Below are 15,612 nucleotides of genomic sequence, written 5' to 3'. Positions count from 1 at the left end.
AAGCCATATGTTTATTTTTTGTCCATTTTTTGGGATGGTCACTGAAAAAAAATTGTCAGCTTTACTTAGTTTCTTTTCAGGTTTTGGGGTTATTTATGTCTCCAAAAAAAAGGTCTGAAAGTCAGTTGTTTTCACTCTGAACTGCTGTAGATAACGTCTGCAGAAAGGACCCCCCTGAACATAGACTCTCATTCAAGATCCTGCTTGTGTGATTCGTGTGCAAAGTTGACTGAATCCCGCTGAAGAGATCGATGTGGTTAACTGCAGATTTTCTATTAAAGTGCATGATTTTAGGTCAAATCAAAAGTTATCCATGCAGATCTCAAGGCAGGATTTGGTCTAATCTCTAATTTGGTGTGTGTGTGTGTGTGTGTGTGTGTGTGTGTGTGTGTGTGTGTGTGTGTGTGTGTGTGTGTGTGTGTGTGTGTGTGTGTGTGTGTGTGTGTGTGTGTGTGTGTGTGTGTGTGTGTGTGTGTGTGTGTGTGTGTGTCTCCAAGGGAAATTGTGCCTTTTGATTGATTGATTTAAAAAGAATCCATAATGTAGCAAAATTGAGATCATTGAGGAAGTTAATCTTCTATTTGGACTGACACATTCTTATAGAGGAGTGTTAAATCTGAAAGTTTGGGAAGTGGAAATCAATCTTGCTGTATGTCTGTGAACATGTGTGTTTGTTGAATCCATGTGTTGACAAGTGAGTACACTGGGGACAAAGTTCAGATCGCTATATTCATGAATCCTTTGCCCTCAATCACTGACTGTCAATAGAGGTAGAAATCAATCCCACCCTCATCCCACTTCATAGCAGTCATGTGTTTTTTCCTGAGTAGGCCAACTTACCAACACACACACACACACACACACACACACACACACACACACACAAACAATGTGGCGATGCTGTTTCCTTGGAGATGTAGTGTGGCAGGTGAGAGATCCTCCCCTCTGCTGTTTCTACACAACACTTCTCTCCATCATCACCTCCTCCTTTTTATCATGCCATCCGCCGTTTATTGCCTTCGTTTTTGTTCCTTTTTTTCTTGTTTACTTTTTAAAAACGAAATATATCAAATATAGGGAAACTTTATTATAAAGAGGGTGTTGCATGAATGTATGTCTACATGGGAAATTATGTGAAAATAAAAAAGATGATTTATCAAAAAAATAACAGCAAAGATAATTTAAGAACGTTGTTTGTAGAGATTCCTAGTTATAAAGGGCAGTGGACAGGGCTGCGTCTTTAGAATCTGCCCTGCCAAATCTGACTTAAATCCCAGCCAACCAACTGCTCAAACCCCCATCGTACCCCACTCCCATCTTCACCTTATTTACTCCCATAAACCCCTCCCTCAGAGTGCAGTTATACTCTCCAATAAATGGACAAAAAAAACACCCATCCACCTTGCACCTATAAGGGAGTAGGTCTCTTGACCTCAGTTACTAACATCCTGGATCTGAGTCTAAATGAAAAGTGTCAGGCGCACTCTGTTTTATCGGGGAACACCTCCCGTTCTCGCCCCTCTCTCCTGTCATTTTCATCCACTCTCAGCCTTTTTTTTCTCCAAAGCGACATTATTATTCAATTTTTTTGAATGTGTGTTATGTTTTGAATATCTTGTTTGTTTGCACTTACAATAAGATTTTTGAAATGCCTAAAGAGTGAAGCAGAATATGGGATTTGAAAATGATCTTGTACTCCATTCTGACTTCTTATTTTATTTTGTTTTTCTTGTCTGTTTTTCTTCTGTTGACATATGATGCTGTAATGTTGGCGAAAAAAGAAAAATGTAAAATCCTGTATCATTTATGAAATATGTATAAAAGAGAAATGTAATTCAATTATCAATAAAATCCTTATCCAGGTTTTGGAGCCAGTGGTCCAGTTGAAGCTTCTGTTGTTCTCAGTGTAAGTGAAGAGATTAATGGACATTTTACCGAAATTTACAAGAAGCAGCATTTCAAGGTCGCGCCACCTCTTCCGGCTCTCCTTGGCCTACAGCTCTTCCTGTACAGGACATCCTATGAGATAGACCTGAGGGGATAAACTGTTTGTATGCAGTAGGTACATGAAGCATAGTTATATAATCTAAAAGTTTATTTTGAAAAAAAGGCATGGAAAAAGAAAATAAGCTATATTTGTTTTCCTTTACATTTTGAAGTTTTATCATTCCACAGGGAGAAATCGTTTTTCTCTGGATGCTGAATGTGCTATCCTAGCGGCACTAAACAAAAAGTACAGCTGGGGCTGATGGGAAGGTAAACCAATATAAGACCTATTAACCTGGTGATACTCGATGAAAAGTCAGGGGATCACCAAGGTGATCTAATTCATCCTAAGGGCTCAAGAACGTCTACGTACTTTCTCCAACCTTGTTCTCCATTAGATGTCGGAGAGCAGTTTTCGCACAAGCTACGGGAAAGCGTAAACATAGATTTTTTTATGTAGCGCAATCCAACTTAATGGAAAGCCTGGAGTTTGTCTATAGTGGAGGTTACTGCCCCAGTAAAGCGTTGAAGAAGAACGGGTTGTCAGCTGTCATGTTTCCTGGGCTGTCACTAGAGATGCTTTTATGCCGGGCTGATCAGCCTCCCTCTGTTTCTTCATCCCTGCTGATTCTCAGTGATTAACACTTACTCTCACCCTTGCTCACTTTGCCTGCTACCATCAAACCTCACTTTTTCTTCTTTTCCTTTAGTTTTATGTCTGACCCTTAATTACACTGTTGAGAGGGCACGAGGAGAGGGAGAGACTTGATTGTTTTTGCCGCACCAGGTGGCATAAGAGGAAAAGTACAGGGATAACCAAAGTTACCAGGCTTCGACCTCTGGTGCCCATGAATATTATGCAAAATCCATCCAGTTTTTAAGATATTTCAGCACTGTCATCGGCCTTCAGATTGACTTTACTATCCATATGCCTTGCCTCTAGTGTGGATTTAAAAGAAAAAAACCTTTTAACCCAATACTGCAACACATTTCAGAGCAGTGGAAGCACTCAAACACTTAAATCAAAAACCTTATATCAATGTCTCCATTGTTTTTATTACATTATGAGAAACAAAAACTACAAGCATCAGGTTAGTTTGGGTGCCTTCTAAATGAAAAGACATTTTCTGGCCAATAACAGAGGTCAAGTTATTAGCTAGATGAGAACTTATTCACTCTACTGTCAGATACTCTGCATGAGTGCGCAAAACCTCAGCGTTGCCTTGAAGTGAAAGTTGCATCAGCATGACACTAAGCAGATTCATCAGATTGGTTTAATGCTGCTGCAGATTAGGTCATTGATCAGTGTTCCACACCCTTTTAAATCAAGAAGGAATGAGCAGAAAATACATTAAGACATGTAAAAAGGCCACAATCACACTTTTTCCCAGCATGACGGCAAAAAGAAAGATGTTATATTTGGTTTAGTTTAAGGTCGTGTGTGTCAGGATTGAGGGAGGAAAGTTTGAAGACTGTACCGTTGGAAACAATGGGAGGATGGTCCTGCCACTGGATGTGGGGAGCAAAAGGTCAAGGGGTCAAGGTGAGACGGACAGACATGACAAAATTACACATGCAGATAAGAGGCGCCTATTAAAGACAGGCTTCCCCTAAAGATGAACCAGAAGAGACACACACACGCACACTCAGGCCTGAGCTCGGACTATCATTAAGCCAACACAGAGAAAACACATCATGATTTTTTGGATGATTGCAAGTCTCTTGCTGGAGGGTGTTGCAGTTGCAGGTGTAGGTGAGTATAACATTTGTCATGTTTTCACTTTCAAACAAGCAGGTATCTCCTTTATTAAGATTATATTTGAATTATTGTACATCGATAACAGCAGTTATGATGTTTTTTTACTTTAGATAAAAGAAGAAAGGTTGACATTGCTTTATATTTGTTATCGTCAACAAATACCTTGAAAAGACCAGAACAAACAATGTCCATCATCCAGTACTTTTAGACATCCTTTAACAGCCCTACACTCAGCTCAAAGCCTATTTATTTTTTCACTGAATATTTTAGTCATTAAAAAGGTCACAAATATACTTCATTTATTTAAGCTTTGTAAGCTCCTACAGCAGCTGGACATTCTAGATTTCAGCAAATGTTTCTAAACTGGGATAAATAATGCATTTTGCAGGGACTATTTTCAGCAGCTGATTAACATTTAGTATTTACAGCAGAAGGTTGTTGTATTTTGAATTTTTAATGAATGCAGATGTTGTCCAATGCAACTGTGTTTCAATGGCTTTTGGACAATACTGTTTGTCTATGGCACTGAGGGTGTACAGGTGTTAGTAGGATCAATTCATCGTTGGTTTTAATCTTTTTTAAACAGTAGGAAAAATAATAGTAATAACATCACCAGCTTTATCCGTTAACAAAAAAAATATTTATTATAAAGAACAATATGGCTGGACACGGTTTACTCTGAGTCTTCATCCGTGCAGATAAGAGACTTGAGTCGGGTCAGTGTTGGCTCAACAATCCATTAATAGCCATAGTAAGTTATTCAAGCCCCATCTGGAAGATTTAATGCCCACATTAGCATTCATCTGCATGAGTCAGCTATGTCCTCTGCCCCTTCTGTGCTGCTGAAGCTTGAACACAGTTGGTCAGTCGTACATCTCCAAAACCGGTCGTTTATGCTGTCAGCGGGCCCAGGCCGTGGATTGATCCCTCTGCTTTTATTGGAGCAGCGGGTAGTGACAAGATGGACTGTCCATTACTGGATGAAGGGTGAAAAATATGCGTGTGTGACATCATTTATGGTCACCAAATTTGTCCCATCTCACACAAATATTTCTTGGCAGCTTTCAGGAACTAAGTCAGTTTCATTAACATGATTTGGAATATGTGTTTGTATGTTTTGATGTTTACTTGTGAAATCTGATATAAGGAAAGGAACAGTTACTGTTGACCTCTGGTCAACCTTGTCCACTTTTCGCACAAGCTACGGGAAAGAGTAAACATAGATTTTTTTATGTAGAGCAATCCAACTTAATGGAAAGCCTGGAGTTTGTCTATAGTGGAGGTTACTGCCCCAGTAAAGCGTTGAAGAAGAACGGGTTGTCAGCTGTCATGTTTCCTGGGCTGTCACTAGAGATGCTTTTATGCCGGGCTGATCAGCCTCCCTTTGTTTCTCCATCCCTGCTGATTCTCAGTGATTAACACTTACTCTCACCCTTGCCCACTTTGCCTGCTACCATCAACCCTCACTTCTTCTTCTTTTCCTTTTGTTTTATGTTTGACTCTTAATTACACTGTTGAGAGGGCACGAGGAGAGGGAGAGACTTGATTGTTTTTGCCTCACTTTGTTTACTCTGCTCATTCAGTTGTTCTCCTGATTCTGCAGCGCTGGCTGTAGTGAAAAGAATCACTGACAGGACTGGATAAAGAGTCCTTTGTGTATGGCTTGTTGGCTTTTAGTTCAATTAGAATTGACTTTGTGTTAAAGTTTATCTTGACGGTCCAAAGGTCTGCCTCATGGCAACAAGTTAGCTCAAGTGACCAGTATAGATCTACATAACATGGGTTATAGTGCTTTTCTATGGACTGAGAAGAAAATTGAACTCTTGTAAAGGATTACTTCACCGAAACTTCAAAAAAAAGGATAATCTCACATTGGGGCACACAGTTGAATCTAGCCATGCAGGAAGTAAGGGTTTCTGAGTTATTTCTGTTTTTCATTGGAACTACTTCCTACTGAAAGCTATTGGCAGTGAAGTCTGTGGTTTATTCAGAGTAACAGAGGCAGGACCCTAATTTGTGGCCCTTGTGTGCCTCTCTTAAAGAGGGCAGTGAAAGGAACAGCTCCTTCCTATCTCCAGGCCTTGGTCAAGCCCTACACCCCTGCCCGACCACTTCGCTCTGCTGCCTCGGGGCGATTGGTTGCCCCGTCGCTCAGAGGTCCCTGCGGCCGATCCACCCGGTCACAGCTTTTTTCTGTCCTGGCCCCTCAGTGGTGGAATGAACTCCCCACTGACGTCAGGACAGCAGAGTCACTGCCCATCTTTCAGCGCAGGCTGAAAACTCACCTTTTCAAGAAGCACTACCCGGAGCCTTCCTCGTAGCACTTATTGCATTCGTATTAGTTGTTGCACATATTGTATTCGTATCAGTTCGCTGCACTTATTGAATTCGTATTCGTTTACTGCACTTATCCTGGTCGTATTAGTTTGTAGCACTTATTATATTCGTATTAGTCTGTTGCAATTATTGTTTTCGTAGTAATTTGCCTCTGCACTATACTTTTGCTCTGGTTTATGCTTTAAGATGCTTGTTTAAGAAAGGAGATGCACTTATGACTTCTGGTGACTAGTAGTTCTCTTGAATACCTATGTTGAATACACTTCCTGTAAGTCGCTTTGGATAAAAGCGTCTGCTAAATGACTGTAATGTAATGTAATGTAATGTAATGTAAAAAGAGTTGACCCTAGAGAAAATGAGGGGAGAGAGACTTAAATCAAAGGTCCCCGACCAAGTTCAAAGGTGTTGTGTTCCATGGTTAGCAACTTAAACCCCTGATAAAAAGTGCTAAATAAAGTGCCCATTATTTTGTTATTCTTGTGAGCACCAGAAACAAAATGCAATTTCAACTCCATTAAATTTATGTGTAGTTCAGAAATCTAGAATAAAGTGAGCTAATAAGTTTTCATGTCAGAATTTAGGTGAACTGGTCCTTTAACAGCAATGGAAGAAGTATTTAGATGAGAGCAAGTCAAAACAGATACAAAACATAGTTTTGTTGTTAATGTATAGTGTTAAACTGAGCTTTGAAATGAATCTACTAAAGTATAAACTTGATAATATTTAGCTCTGAAATTAAGTGGACTAGAAATATTTAGTATTAAGTATCTCAAAATGGAAATACTCAAGTAAAGTAAAGTTCTTACTTTTGTACTTAGTACTTACTTGAGTTAATAGTTTCTTACCACCTGTCAGACTCCATACATTGTCCAACAAACCTCTCTAGCTCATCCTGCTTATCTTAAACACATATTTACATCATGTTCATACTTTTTTCCCGATCGGTGCAGCTAAGTCTTGTTGGTCTTTTCCTGCCTCAGCCCTGGACCCGTGCTCTGCATACATCAGCCTGAATGAACCCTGGAGGAACACTGACTACCACGTCAACCAGTCGTCCGGCGTGCCCCGATGTGACAGCCACGTGTCTGGAGAATGGTACCGCTTCACGGGCATGGCCGGGGATGCCATGCCCACCTTCTGCGTCTCTGAGAACCACTGTGGCACGCACGCTCCCATCTGGCTCAACGGCAGCCACCCTCAACTCCAGGAAGGCATCGTCACCCTGCCTGTCTGTGCGAGCTTCAATGACAACTGCTGCCAGTGGAACGCCAGTATCGATGTGAAGGCCTGTACTGGAGGGTACTTTGTCTATCGCCTCCCCAGACCCTCAGTCTGCTTCCATGTTTACTGTGGCCGTGAGTGATCATGTGCGATATGTAAAAAAGTAAATCTTTGACTTTCCCTTTTATTGTATATTGTTGTGTTAAATATGTTTTTCTGTGTGTGTTGCCTAGATTTCTATGATATCTGTGATGAGGTGGACTGCGCAGGTCCCAGATGTCCCGAGTCTGAATGTCGCTGTGCACCTGGAACTGTCCTGGGACCAGACAGACAGACATGCCTCGGTGAGAGAGAGAGGGAGGAAGAGAGAGGACAGATAAGTTGTGTAACAGAAATGGAAGACAGATAAGCTGGAAATGGTTTCTGAAAGACAATAACAAGAAAATCAATCAGTCTGGCTCTACAGTGTCTTCACCCATTGTTTAATGGGATTTAATGGGATATCCAGGACACGGGGAATTCCCTACAAAGACAACACAAGCCAATAGGATGAAGTGGTTTGTTTCATCATTAGAGTTTAATTTCATCATATTAAAGAAATGTAGTAATATAATATATATATGTCTTTAGAGATACTTGCTTCACATTCATCATGGTTGTAAGGAATGCACTTTCAGGTGTGACAGTTCAACCTTGACCTTTAACCCATTTTAACATTTATCCATTACTTTGGGCTAGCTGTTTCAACTTATCTAGTTGCTTGCCAGCTAGTTGTCTTAGCTCTTAATCATACCATTGCTCAAAGGTTATCACTGACTTAATATTAGGATATATTTTTTAAATGAAATTGTAAATTGGGTTTTATAAAAATATGCTACACTATCTTTCCATGTACCTTCTGAGGTTCAAGTACCCGTTTTTCGAAGACACTGCTTCAGTGTAGCATGGCCCTGTTACTGCAGTCCAAGCCACTTTATATAGTTTACATGACCTGAGTACTGTAGGATGTGTTTCAATATTACAATTCCATACCTAAAAAGTCATTTTTAGCTTTACATATTCTAATTGATAACATTGATCATATATAGGAAGGGTGAGTGCAAAGCCTGACGAAGGAAGCAGCGATAGAGACAGAGAGATTGAAATATTGTCTTTTGTGTTTTCTGACTCCCCTCAAGGTGGATGTGTGTGCGTGCGTGTGTGTGGTACACTGGTTGGTACACCTAATGAAGGGTGACAGGCATGCAGTAGGAACCTAGCCTGAAAAATCCCATTATCTCATTATTCACCCATCAACCAAATCTGCCCTCCTGTCTCAGAAATTACTTTCAATCTTCACTCACTCACTCTCTTTCCTGAGTTCCTTGCACTCTCACTTCAATCTCTCCTTTTATTTCACCACATTATTTCTTTACCAGTCCTCTCGGTATTATCATCCCAGTTTTAAAGTCCTTTAAAGTCCATTCAACATCTTCCTCCCAGGAACCCTAAGTGATTTACCTCGAGGTGATGAAATCCACCCCTCTGGTACTCAATCGATTAAACCAGGGCTCATCTGATAATAATATCTGACCTAGCTGCGGTGTGTGTCCTTTGTTCAGATGTGAACGAATGTGGAAAGGCTAATGGTGGCTGTGCAGAGGTGTGCGTGAACACCAAAGGCTCCAGGCGCTGTGAGTGTGGGCCGGGTCGTGTGCTGGACGACGATGGACACAACTGCAGAGGTACATCCATGTTGTGATGTTCATAAGACACACCAGTCAACGTTGTACAGAGATAGTTAACCCATGGAACCACACGGAGTTCCTTAATCTTTTCCTCTTGTCTGTGTGTGGCCTCATGCAGAGACAGCAGGCTGTCATGTTAACGATGGAGGCTGCAGTCATGGCTGCTCCTCGCTGCTGGACTCCTATCAGTGCCACTGTCCCCGAGGGCTGGAGTTGGGAGAGGATAAACGCACATGTCAGGGTGTGTATCAGTGTGTGTGTGTGTGTATGTGTGTGTGTTTGAGAAAGGTAGATAATAGAGTTAGATGATCAATCAGACTGCAAGGCAAGCTGACACAGCGATGCATTGCTTGCATTCATCTGAAAAGATGTTCTTGATAGCAGAGGTTTTGACCAAAAAGCATTTCCTCTGGTCATAGCTGAATTCCCGATATTTCGTGCAGTATTATTTATATGTCAGGGAGGATCCTTAACTATATCAGCAGTTCATAATAATCTAACGACCTTTTGTTTGAGAACTGAGACAATCCAGACAAAAAGACATGTTGCTTGCAGACCATTTCCTCAATGTCATTTTTGATAGCAACGGACTATCAAGGGTTATTTTCTGTGGATAATTTTTTTTTTCCAACTAACTGATAACAGGTTATTACAAAGAATGCTGAAATTGTTCGAAATCAAAGTGTGAGTCAAGGGGATATCCTAAAATCACATGTTAAACCCAATCAAATCAAAACCTCTGAGATATTCAAATTTAGGGCTGCAACCATTGATTATTATCATTATTAATGATTCAATGTCGATTACTGTCTCAATAATCTAGCTTTCCACCTTAAATTCCTTAAGCCAACACTTAGAGATGTTTGGTATGTTTTTATCTCTGTCGTTGTATCCATGCACTGTTTCTCTTTTGTTTATATATGACCGTGATGAATTATATGTCATATCTTTGTCTCCGTTTCCTGCAGTGCCCGTCCAGTGTGATCCCAGCTCTATTATTGTCTCAGTTCCTAAGGACCTTGTAGGAGGACTGGAGCTCTCCCTGTCCAACTCGTCTTGTCAAGGTGTCTCCAATGGCACACACATCAACCTCAGCTTCAGCCTCAAGACCTGCGGCACAGTGGTGGAGGTCAGAAGCATTGGGTGGAAACTTTTAGGACTGAATGTGCTCAGGGTTTAGTCTCTAGGGTTTGGGCTAAAAGAAGTATTTGATTAATTTATACCTTCATTAATGAGCTGTGACTTAAACGTGGGTTGTGTGAGGTTGTCTTAAACTGAATGTTGTCCCCCAGGTGACAGATGACAAGATTGTGGGGACCAACCTGGTGACGGGCCTCCCTAGAGGGAGCCCAGGCAGCGGCAGGGACTTGATAGTCCGCACCAGTAAGTTAGTGCTCCCAGTCACCTGTGAGTTCCCCAGGGAATACCAAGTGTCGGACGGATACCAGGCAAGTCAGCGCAGCTCGGCCCTTGAGCTGGCAGGCCACAGCGAGGGAGTCTTCCCCTTCTCCCTGGAGCTCTTCAAGAGCGCAGAGTTCTCTGAGCCGTACAGTACCCCGCCCCAGCTCCGCCTGCACGACTCCCTGTTCTTCGGGGTGGAGCCAAAGGAGAGGGTGGAGGGCCTCTCTGCACTAGTGGAGAGCTGCTTCGCCACACCAGGGCCCAAAGCTGACCAGGCCCTCAAGTATTATCTCATCAAAGACGGGTGAATAGTGTGGAAGTTTTAATGGCAAATCTTGTGTTGCGTGACATAGCAGACTTATTGCAGATGCCTTAAACCAGAAAATGAGAGGTGAAAAAAATGTGTTCATTACTTTTTTAAATGAATAGATTTCTGTTTTGCTACCCTCCAATGCTGAAAGATATAAAAAAGGATTCAACCTATACCAAGTACATAATCACTTTTACATTTGCTGGTGTCAGGTATGTATTTTAAAAGCAATCCTCTGCTACACAGAGGGTGAAGTGTTTTGTAGCCACCCACTGTGGCTGACTAAAGAAAGAAAAAGAGCTATTTATACATCAACAGGAAAGCCAAAGAGGAAGATGTGATAGTGATAAAGTGGTATAGAAACTGCTTTCTTGTAATTCGGTTGAACTGACCCTTTAAAGTATCTTGCATACAATTAAAACAGCATAATCCTGTCCCTTTAAAGTATCTTGCATACAATTAAAACAGCATAATCCTGTCCCTTTAAAGTATCTTGCATACAATTAAAACAGCATAATCCTGTCTTTTTAATATTGTCTCATCAATACGAGAAATGCTTTTGGTCTTGCAGCTTTAATGTTCCTTATAATAAACGTCTACAGGTTCAGACCCAGCGGCTGTGTTACCACAAAGCTCTAGCATCTGCTGCTTCAAGGTTATGGGACAGAAATTCTTCACTCCTTCTATGAAATGTCAAATTAAAAATGCCAATGGCCTACTCTGATCAATGTGGAAGAGAAAACCATAATATTTTGAGATTAAAAATCGAAAAACAGAACCACTTTTGGTAAACCATTTCTCCACCGGATTTCCAACTCCACTCTGCGGACATCAACAGCGCAGGGCTCTAATCTATTTTCCAGAATCCTTTTAAAAATACAGGTGTTTCAGAGCCTTAAGGCAGCTAACCTTGATGAAGTGGCTTGTAAGAGAAACATGGATCACTGATAATTGTTTTATCCTATCGACCGCATGTATGACTCCATTTCCCTCTTTGCCTTATTTTCCAGGTGTATCTCTGATGAAACAGTGACACAGTACTCATCAAAGGACCAGCTCTCTAAGCACTACCAGGTCCCTGTCTTCAAGTTCATTGGCAAGGACAACCGAGTGAGTCAAAAAAAGCATGCTGGGAGCCAGCTGGCAAGTGTGTGTGGGCTTATGTCTGTGTAGCACTGTACTGTAAGGACTGAATGCCTAGACAATCTGAAGTAGCAGTGTCCCTGCATTGTGTTTTTCTCTATCCACTCAAAACAAGCTTGTCTCCTCCTTTTACAGCAAGTGTTCCTCCACTGCCAGGTGTTAGTGTGCAGGACAGGAGACTCCCACTGCGCTAAGCGTTGTCGAGGACGTGTCCGCCGAGAGGTTCGGACCGGTAAACCTCAGGAGAAACACACACTGAGTGGAGGCCCTATCTTCATCTTGCCAGAGCCAGGACGCTAACTAACTCAAACATGTGTAAAAAAAAAAAAAGCATCATGAGAGCATAGCAACAGCAGCAGCTAAATCACAATTGCAGTGTATCATTTAGAATAAAGAAGATGAACTGACCATTTCAGTTTATTTGATATTTAAAAGTCCTTCATATACACATATACATGCAGATGTACAGTATATACACTCTTCTTTACTCCTCTGTAAGTTCAAGTTTCAGTCACAGTGCTGTAGATCGCTTGAATTCTGCTTAATACATCATAAAGTGTGTGTGTCTTTGCGAATCTGCCTGGCAGCCCAATTTGCTGACATTAAAGTAAATTGCATTTCTATTAGAAATCATTGGGAGTAGCAGTTCATTTGTAACAACTACAGCGTGAATTATGTTTTTCTAAGTCACTCTCTAAGGCATTTTTCAGGCTTGATTACAGCTTAAACACTTTGTGGATTTATAGAAGTGGTTTATATTTCAAACCATCACTGACTTGAGAAATACATGTGGAACACCCAGAGACGTGTTTTTCACTCATTTACTCGGTCTAATCGATGGCTGGGGGATCACGTCTAACGTCCCAGTATGGTGGAAATGAAATAGCAGTGGGCCGTGCCAGAAAATTATGCAAACGCTTCATCACGGACAATTATCCAGAATTAATCATGTCAGTTAAACTGCAATTAGTCACTTATTCATTCATACAAAAATGATCAAATTGGTGGCAAATGACAACATTAACGTCGTAGCTGTAATAGGCTACACATTTACATGACACTGACTTTATGCATACTATTTTGATAAATAGCAGCACACAACAAACCATGTCTACCTTAGTAATTAAATTGTGTCATTCTATCTCGAGGAAATTAATCCAACTACACTATCCTTCACATCAGGCACTGTATTTGGAGTCATCAAAGTCATTATGGTAATGGAGTCATAGAGGCCTAAAATGGCTTAAAATGAAATGGAGTATGAAGAGTATAACATGCATAAGCAGTTAATTAATATTGTGAAAGTCATATTCAGTACTGACTCTGAATAAAACCTGAGAAACTGTGCATTTGCATTCCCATTTCTATCTTTATCTTATATTTATTTATGAATCTTGAGTGGTTTCTTGTTAAGTATTTACCTCTTTGAAAAAGCCTATAAATATACAGTATAATCTGTTGAAATGCCCGTGACTCTGTTATTTGTCTGCGAGAGCATCCAGGGAATTTATAGAGTGCGTTCTGTGTCACAGTTCATCCCGCTCCTCTCCCTCGCAGACACACGCTGCCCTCTGGCTGTTCATGTAAGGCCTGCAACCAAGAGTCCCCACTGTGCTGTGGAGAGCGTCTGCCATTGACTCACAGGCTAAGAAGAAAAGACAGAGAAATTAGAGAGAGGAAGAAGACAGTTTATAGTTATTATTTGATTATGAAAATATGTTCCTGGTGTTCACATTGATTCCACCCTATATATATATAAATATCTGCAAGTGTCTCACCTTGCACCTTCGACCCAAAGCCCAGACTCTTCTTAAAGTCGGAGCAGATGTTATGCAGACACAAGCGAAGCTCTGAGTCACAGTCTTCCTTGCTTGTGCCGCAGGTGTCATAGCACACGTCCAGCTGGTTACAGCAGTTTGTCATAGCAGGGATCCCCAGGTCAAGCTATTAGAAGAAATAACTTTACTGTGTCAGTGCAGTTTTAATAATACGGAACCTATAGCATATTCAGCCATTATTGTTGTGTTTAGCTCCATTATATGGGCTTAATGATGTGGTTCTGGACTGTTGGTGTTATGAACAGGCCACATACAGCTGTATTCACCTGGAATCCCACCAGGGAGGAGCTGCAGCCGTTGGGCTCTGGGAGTTGGTAGCCGGGACGAGGTTGAGGAGGTTCTCCTAAGAAAACAGAAGTAACAGTTCCATTTAATTTTAAAACTAAAGTGAAGGCCAATCAACAAACTAATGTCATCATGTACTCCTAGTCAAGGATCGACACCATGTCTCTGTTCTTGGGTGTGTGTTGTTTCACAGATAAGATGTAACGTCTGTTTGAGAACATCTCTGTTGGTTGTGTAACAGCAGGAACATCTACCTTTCGCACTGATTACCAGAATGTATTCATGTTTCTCTATCAGCAACCTAGCATGATGTAAATAAGAAGCTGATAAACTGATAGCAGGGGGATTGATTTAAAAAGTAAAAAGAAAACAAATAAATAGTAGCAAAAGGAATACAGGATGTAGACAACATGATAATCAACAAAAACATACTGTGAACCAGGTGCAATGATACATTTTTTGGCTCTTTTGAGCAACAACAACTCAAACTATCTAGCTATCTTGGGGTCCCAACTCCAGGACACTAAAAGACTTGTGGTTCTCTGTAAAATCACAATATGTTAAATCAAGAGATTGGTTCTTACCATATCTGCAGCGGTACTGACACACACCATCCTGTCCCCCCGCCAGCTCCACCAGGGACTCAAAGTATCCGTGCATAGTCTGGAAACTATATCTTATTGAGCTGAATCCCCAGCTGTTATCCTGTTCTGGTGCCAAGGGTTCGTTCAAGGACTGGGTTGTCTGGACTGGTCTGATGTCATTGTCCTCCTCCGCCTCAGTAGAAGAAGGTTGCTCTTGGGGGACAGCTTCACCAGTAAGAGCTTCCATAGCAGGGGGGTCTCCAGCAGGCCTATTGCTGTCTGTCTCTGGCTCTTCGGCTGTTGCACCGTCTGCTACTGTGGCATCCACTTTTAGTTTGTCAGCTGAAGTGTTATCCACTGCCAGTATTTCTGCCGATAGATTGTCGCCCAAAATGGAATCGGCAGCAGGTTCCTCAGCAGCAGTTGAATCACCTACTTGGGTATCTGCAGGAGCTGCAACTTCTACATCTGCTACAACACCATCAGTAACAGCAGCTGAGTCCCCATGAGGGGCCTCCTCCTCCTCTGGCTGAGTCTGGTAGTGGCCTATTGTGGCACACATGCCCGAGGACACACAGAGGAAGAGCAGAACCACAGTCCGAAGCAGCATGGTGTTGAACTGGTGACAATCCAAGCAGGAGGCCTCAAGGCAAGGTGTTGTTATCAGGATGAGAAGAGCTCATACAGTGACAAAAACACACTGCTCACCGGCCATGCAAGCCGGTGAGCAGACTTTGACCTATGATTAGGTTCTAGTAGACAGCAAGGCATGCTCTCGTGTTAGGGGCAAAGGTCACCCCATATCAATTCAAAGAAAGCTTCAATAATTCCTCTAATCCTCTCACTCTGTGATTTTTGAACACATCAAATGACTAATTTCATTATATCCACAAAGAATTAATTGGATTTTATTACTCAGAAGTCACATGGAAGATGAGCCTTCAGCCCTAATCTGATGTCATCTTTCACCTAGTGATTGGATTTAGTTCAAGTTGGTTTGCACTAATAGTGCCCTGATATC

General features: G+C 41.5%; 2 protein-coding genes across 4 annotated transcripts; one reads left to right on the top strand and one right to left on the bottom strand.

Moving 5' to 3' along the window:
• The first annotated feature begins 3,616 nt into the window (after positions 1-3,616).
• Positions 3,617-13,397, top strand: oit3 (oncoprotein induced transcript 3). 2 transcript variants are annotated; one of them, XM_054600490.1, is made up of 9 exons: positions 3,617-3,739; positions 7,063-7,437; positions 7,537-7,647; positions 8,905-9,027; positions 9,149-9,271; positions 9,999-10,159; positions 10,323-10,735; positions 11,752-11,851; positions 12,020-13,397. In XM_054600490.1, exons 1-9 carry the CDS (start codon positions 3,682-3,684, stop codon positions 12,182-12,184), a joined length of 1,629 nt encoding a protein of 542 aa, XP_054456465.1. In that variant the 5' UTR covers positions 3,617-3,681; the 3' UTR covers positions 12,185-13,397. The 2 variants fall into 2 exon arrangements, with proteins under 2 accessions (XP_054456465.1, XP_054456466.1); XM_054600491.1 differs by lacking the exons at positions 8,905-9,027; positions 9,149-9,271 and having other exon boundaries at positions 12,020-12,193.
• A 2-nt stretch (positions 13,398-13,399) lies between these two features.
• Positions 13,400-15,302, bottom strand: pla2g12b (phospholipase A2, group XIIB). Of its 2 annotated transcripts, none has more exons than XM_054600492.1 (4): positions 14,592-15,302; positions 13,977-14,065; positions 13,663-13,828; positions 13,400-13,529 (listed from the first exon to the last, which is right to left on the bottom strand). In XM_054600492.1, the coding sequence occupies exons 1-4, from the start codon at positions 15,199-15,201 to the stop codon at positions 13,411-13,413; spliced, it is 984 nt and encodes a 327-aa protein (XP_054456467.1). In that variant the 5' UTR covers positions 15,202-15,302; the 3' UTR covers positions 13,400-13,410. The 2 variants fall into 2 exon arrangements, with proteins under 2 accessions (XP_054456467.1, XP_054456469.1); XM_054600494.1 differs by having other exon boundaries at positions 13,989-14,065.
• Between the last annotated feature and the right edge of the window lie 310 nt (positions 15,303-15,612).

The sequence above is a fragment of the Anoplopoma fimbria genome, chromosome 6, assembly GCF_027596085.1.
Source record: "Anoplopoma fimbria isolate UVic2021 breed Golden Eagle Sablefish chromosome 6, Afim_UVic_2022, whole genome shotgun sequence".
Taxonomy (NCBI): domain Eukaryota; kingdom Metazoa; phylum Chordata; class Actinopteri; order Perciformes; family Anoplopomatidae; genus Anoplopoma; species Anoplopoma fimbria.
Note: the sequence above shows the minus strand (reverse complement) of the source record. Positions and strands in the feature narration are given on the sequence as shown.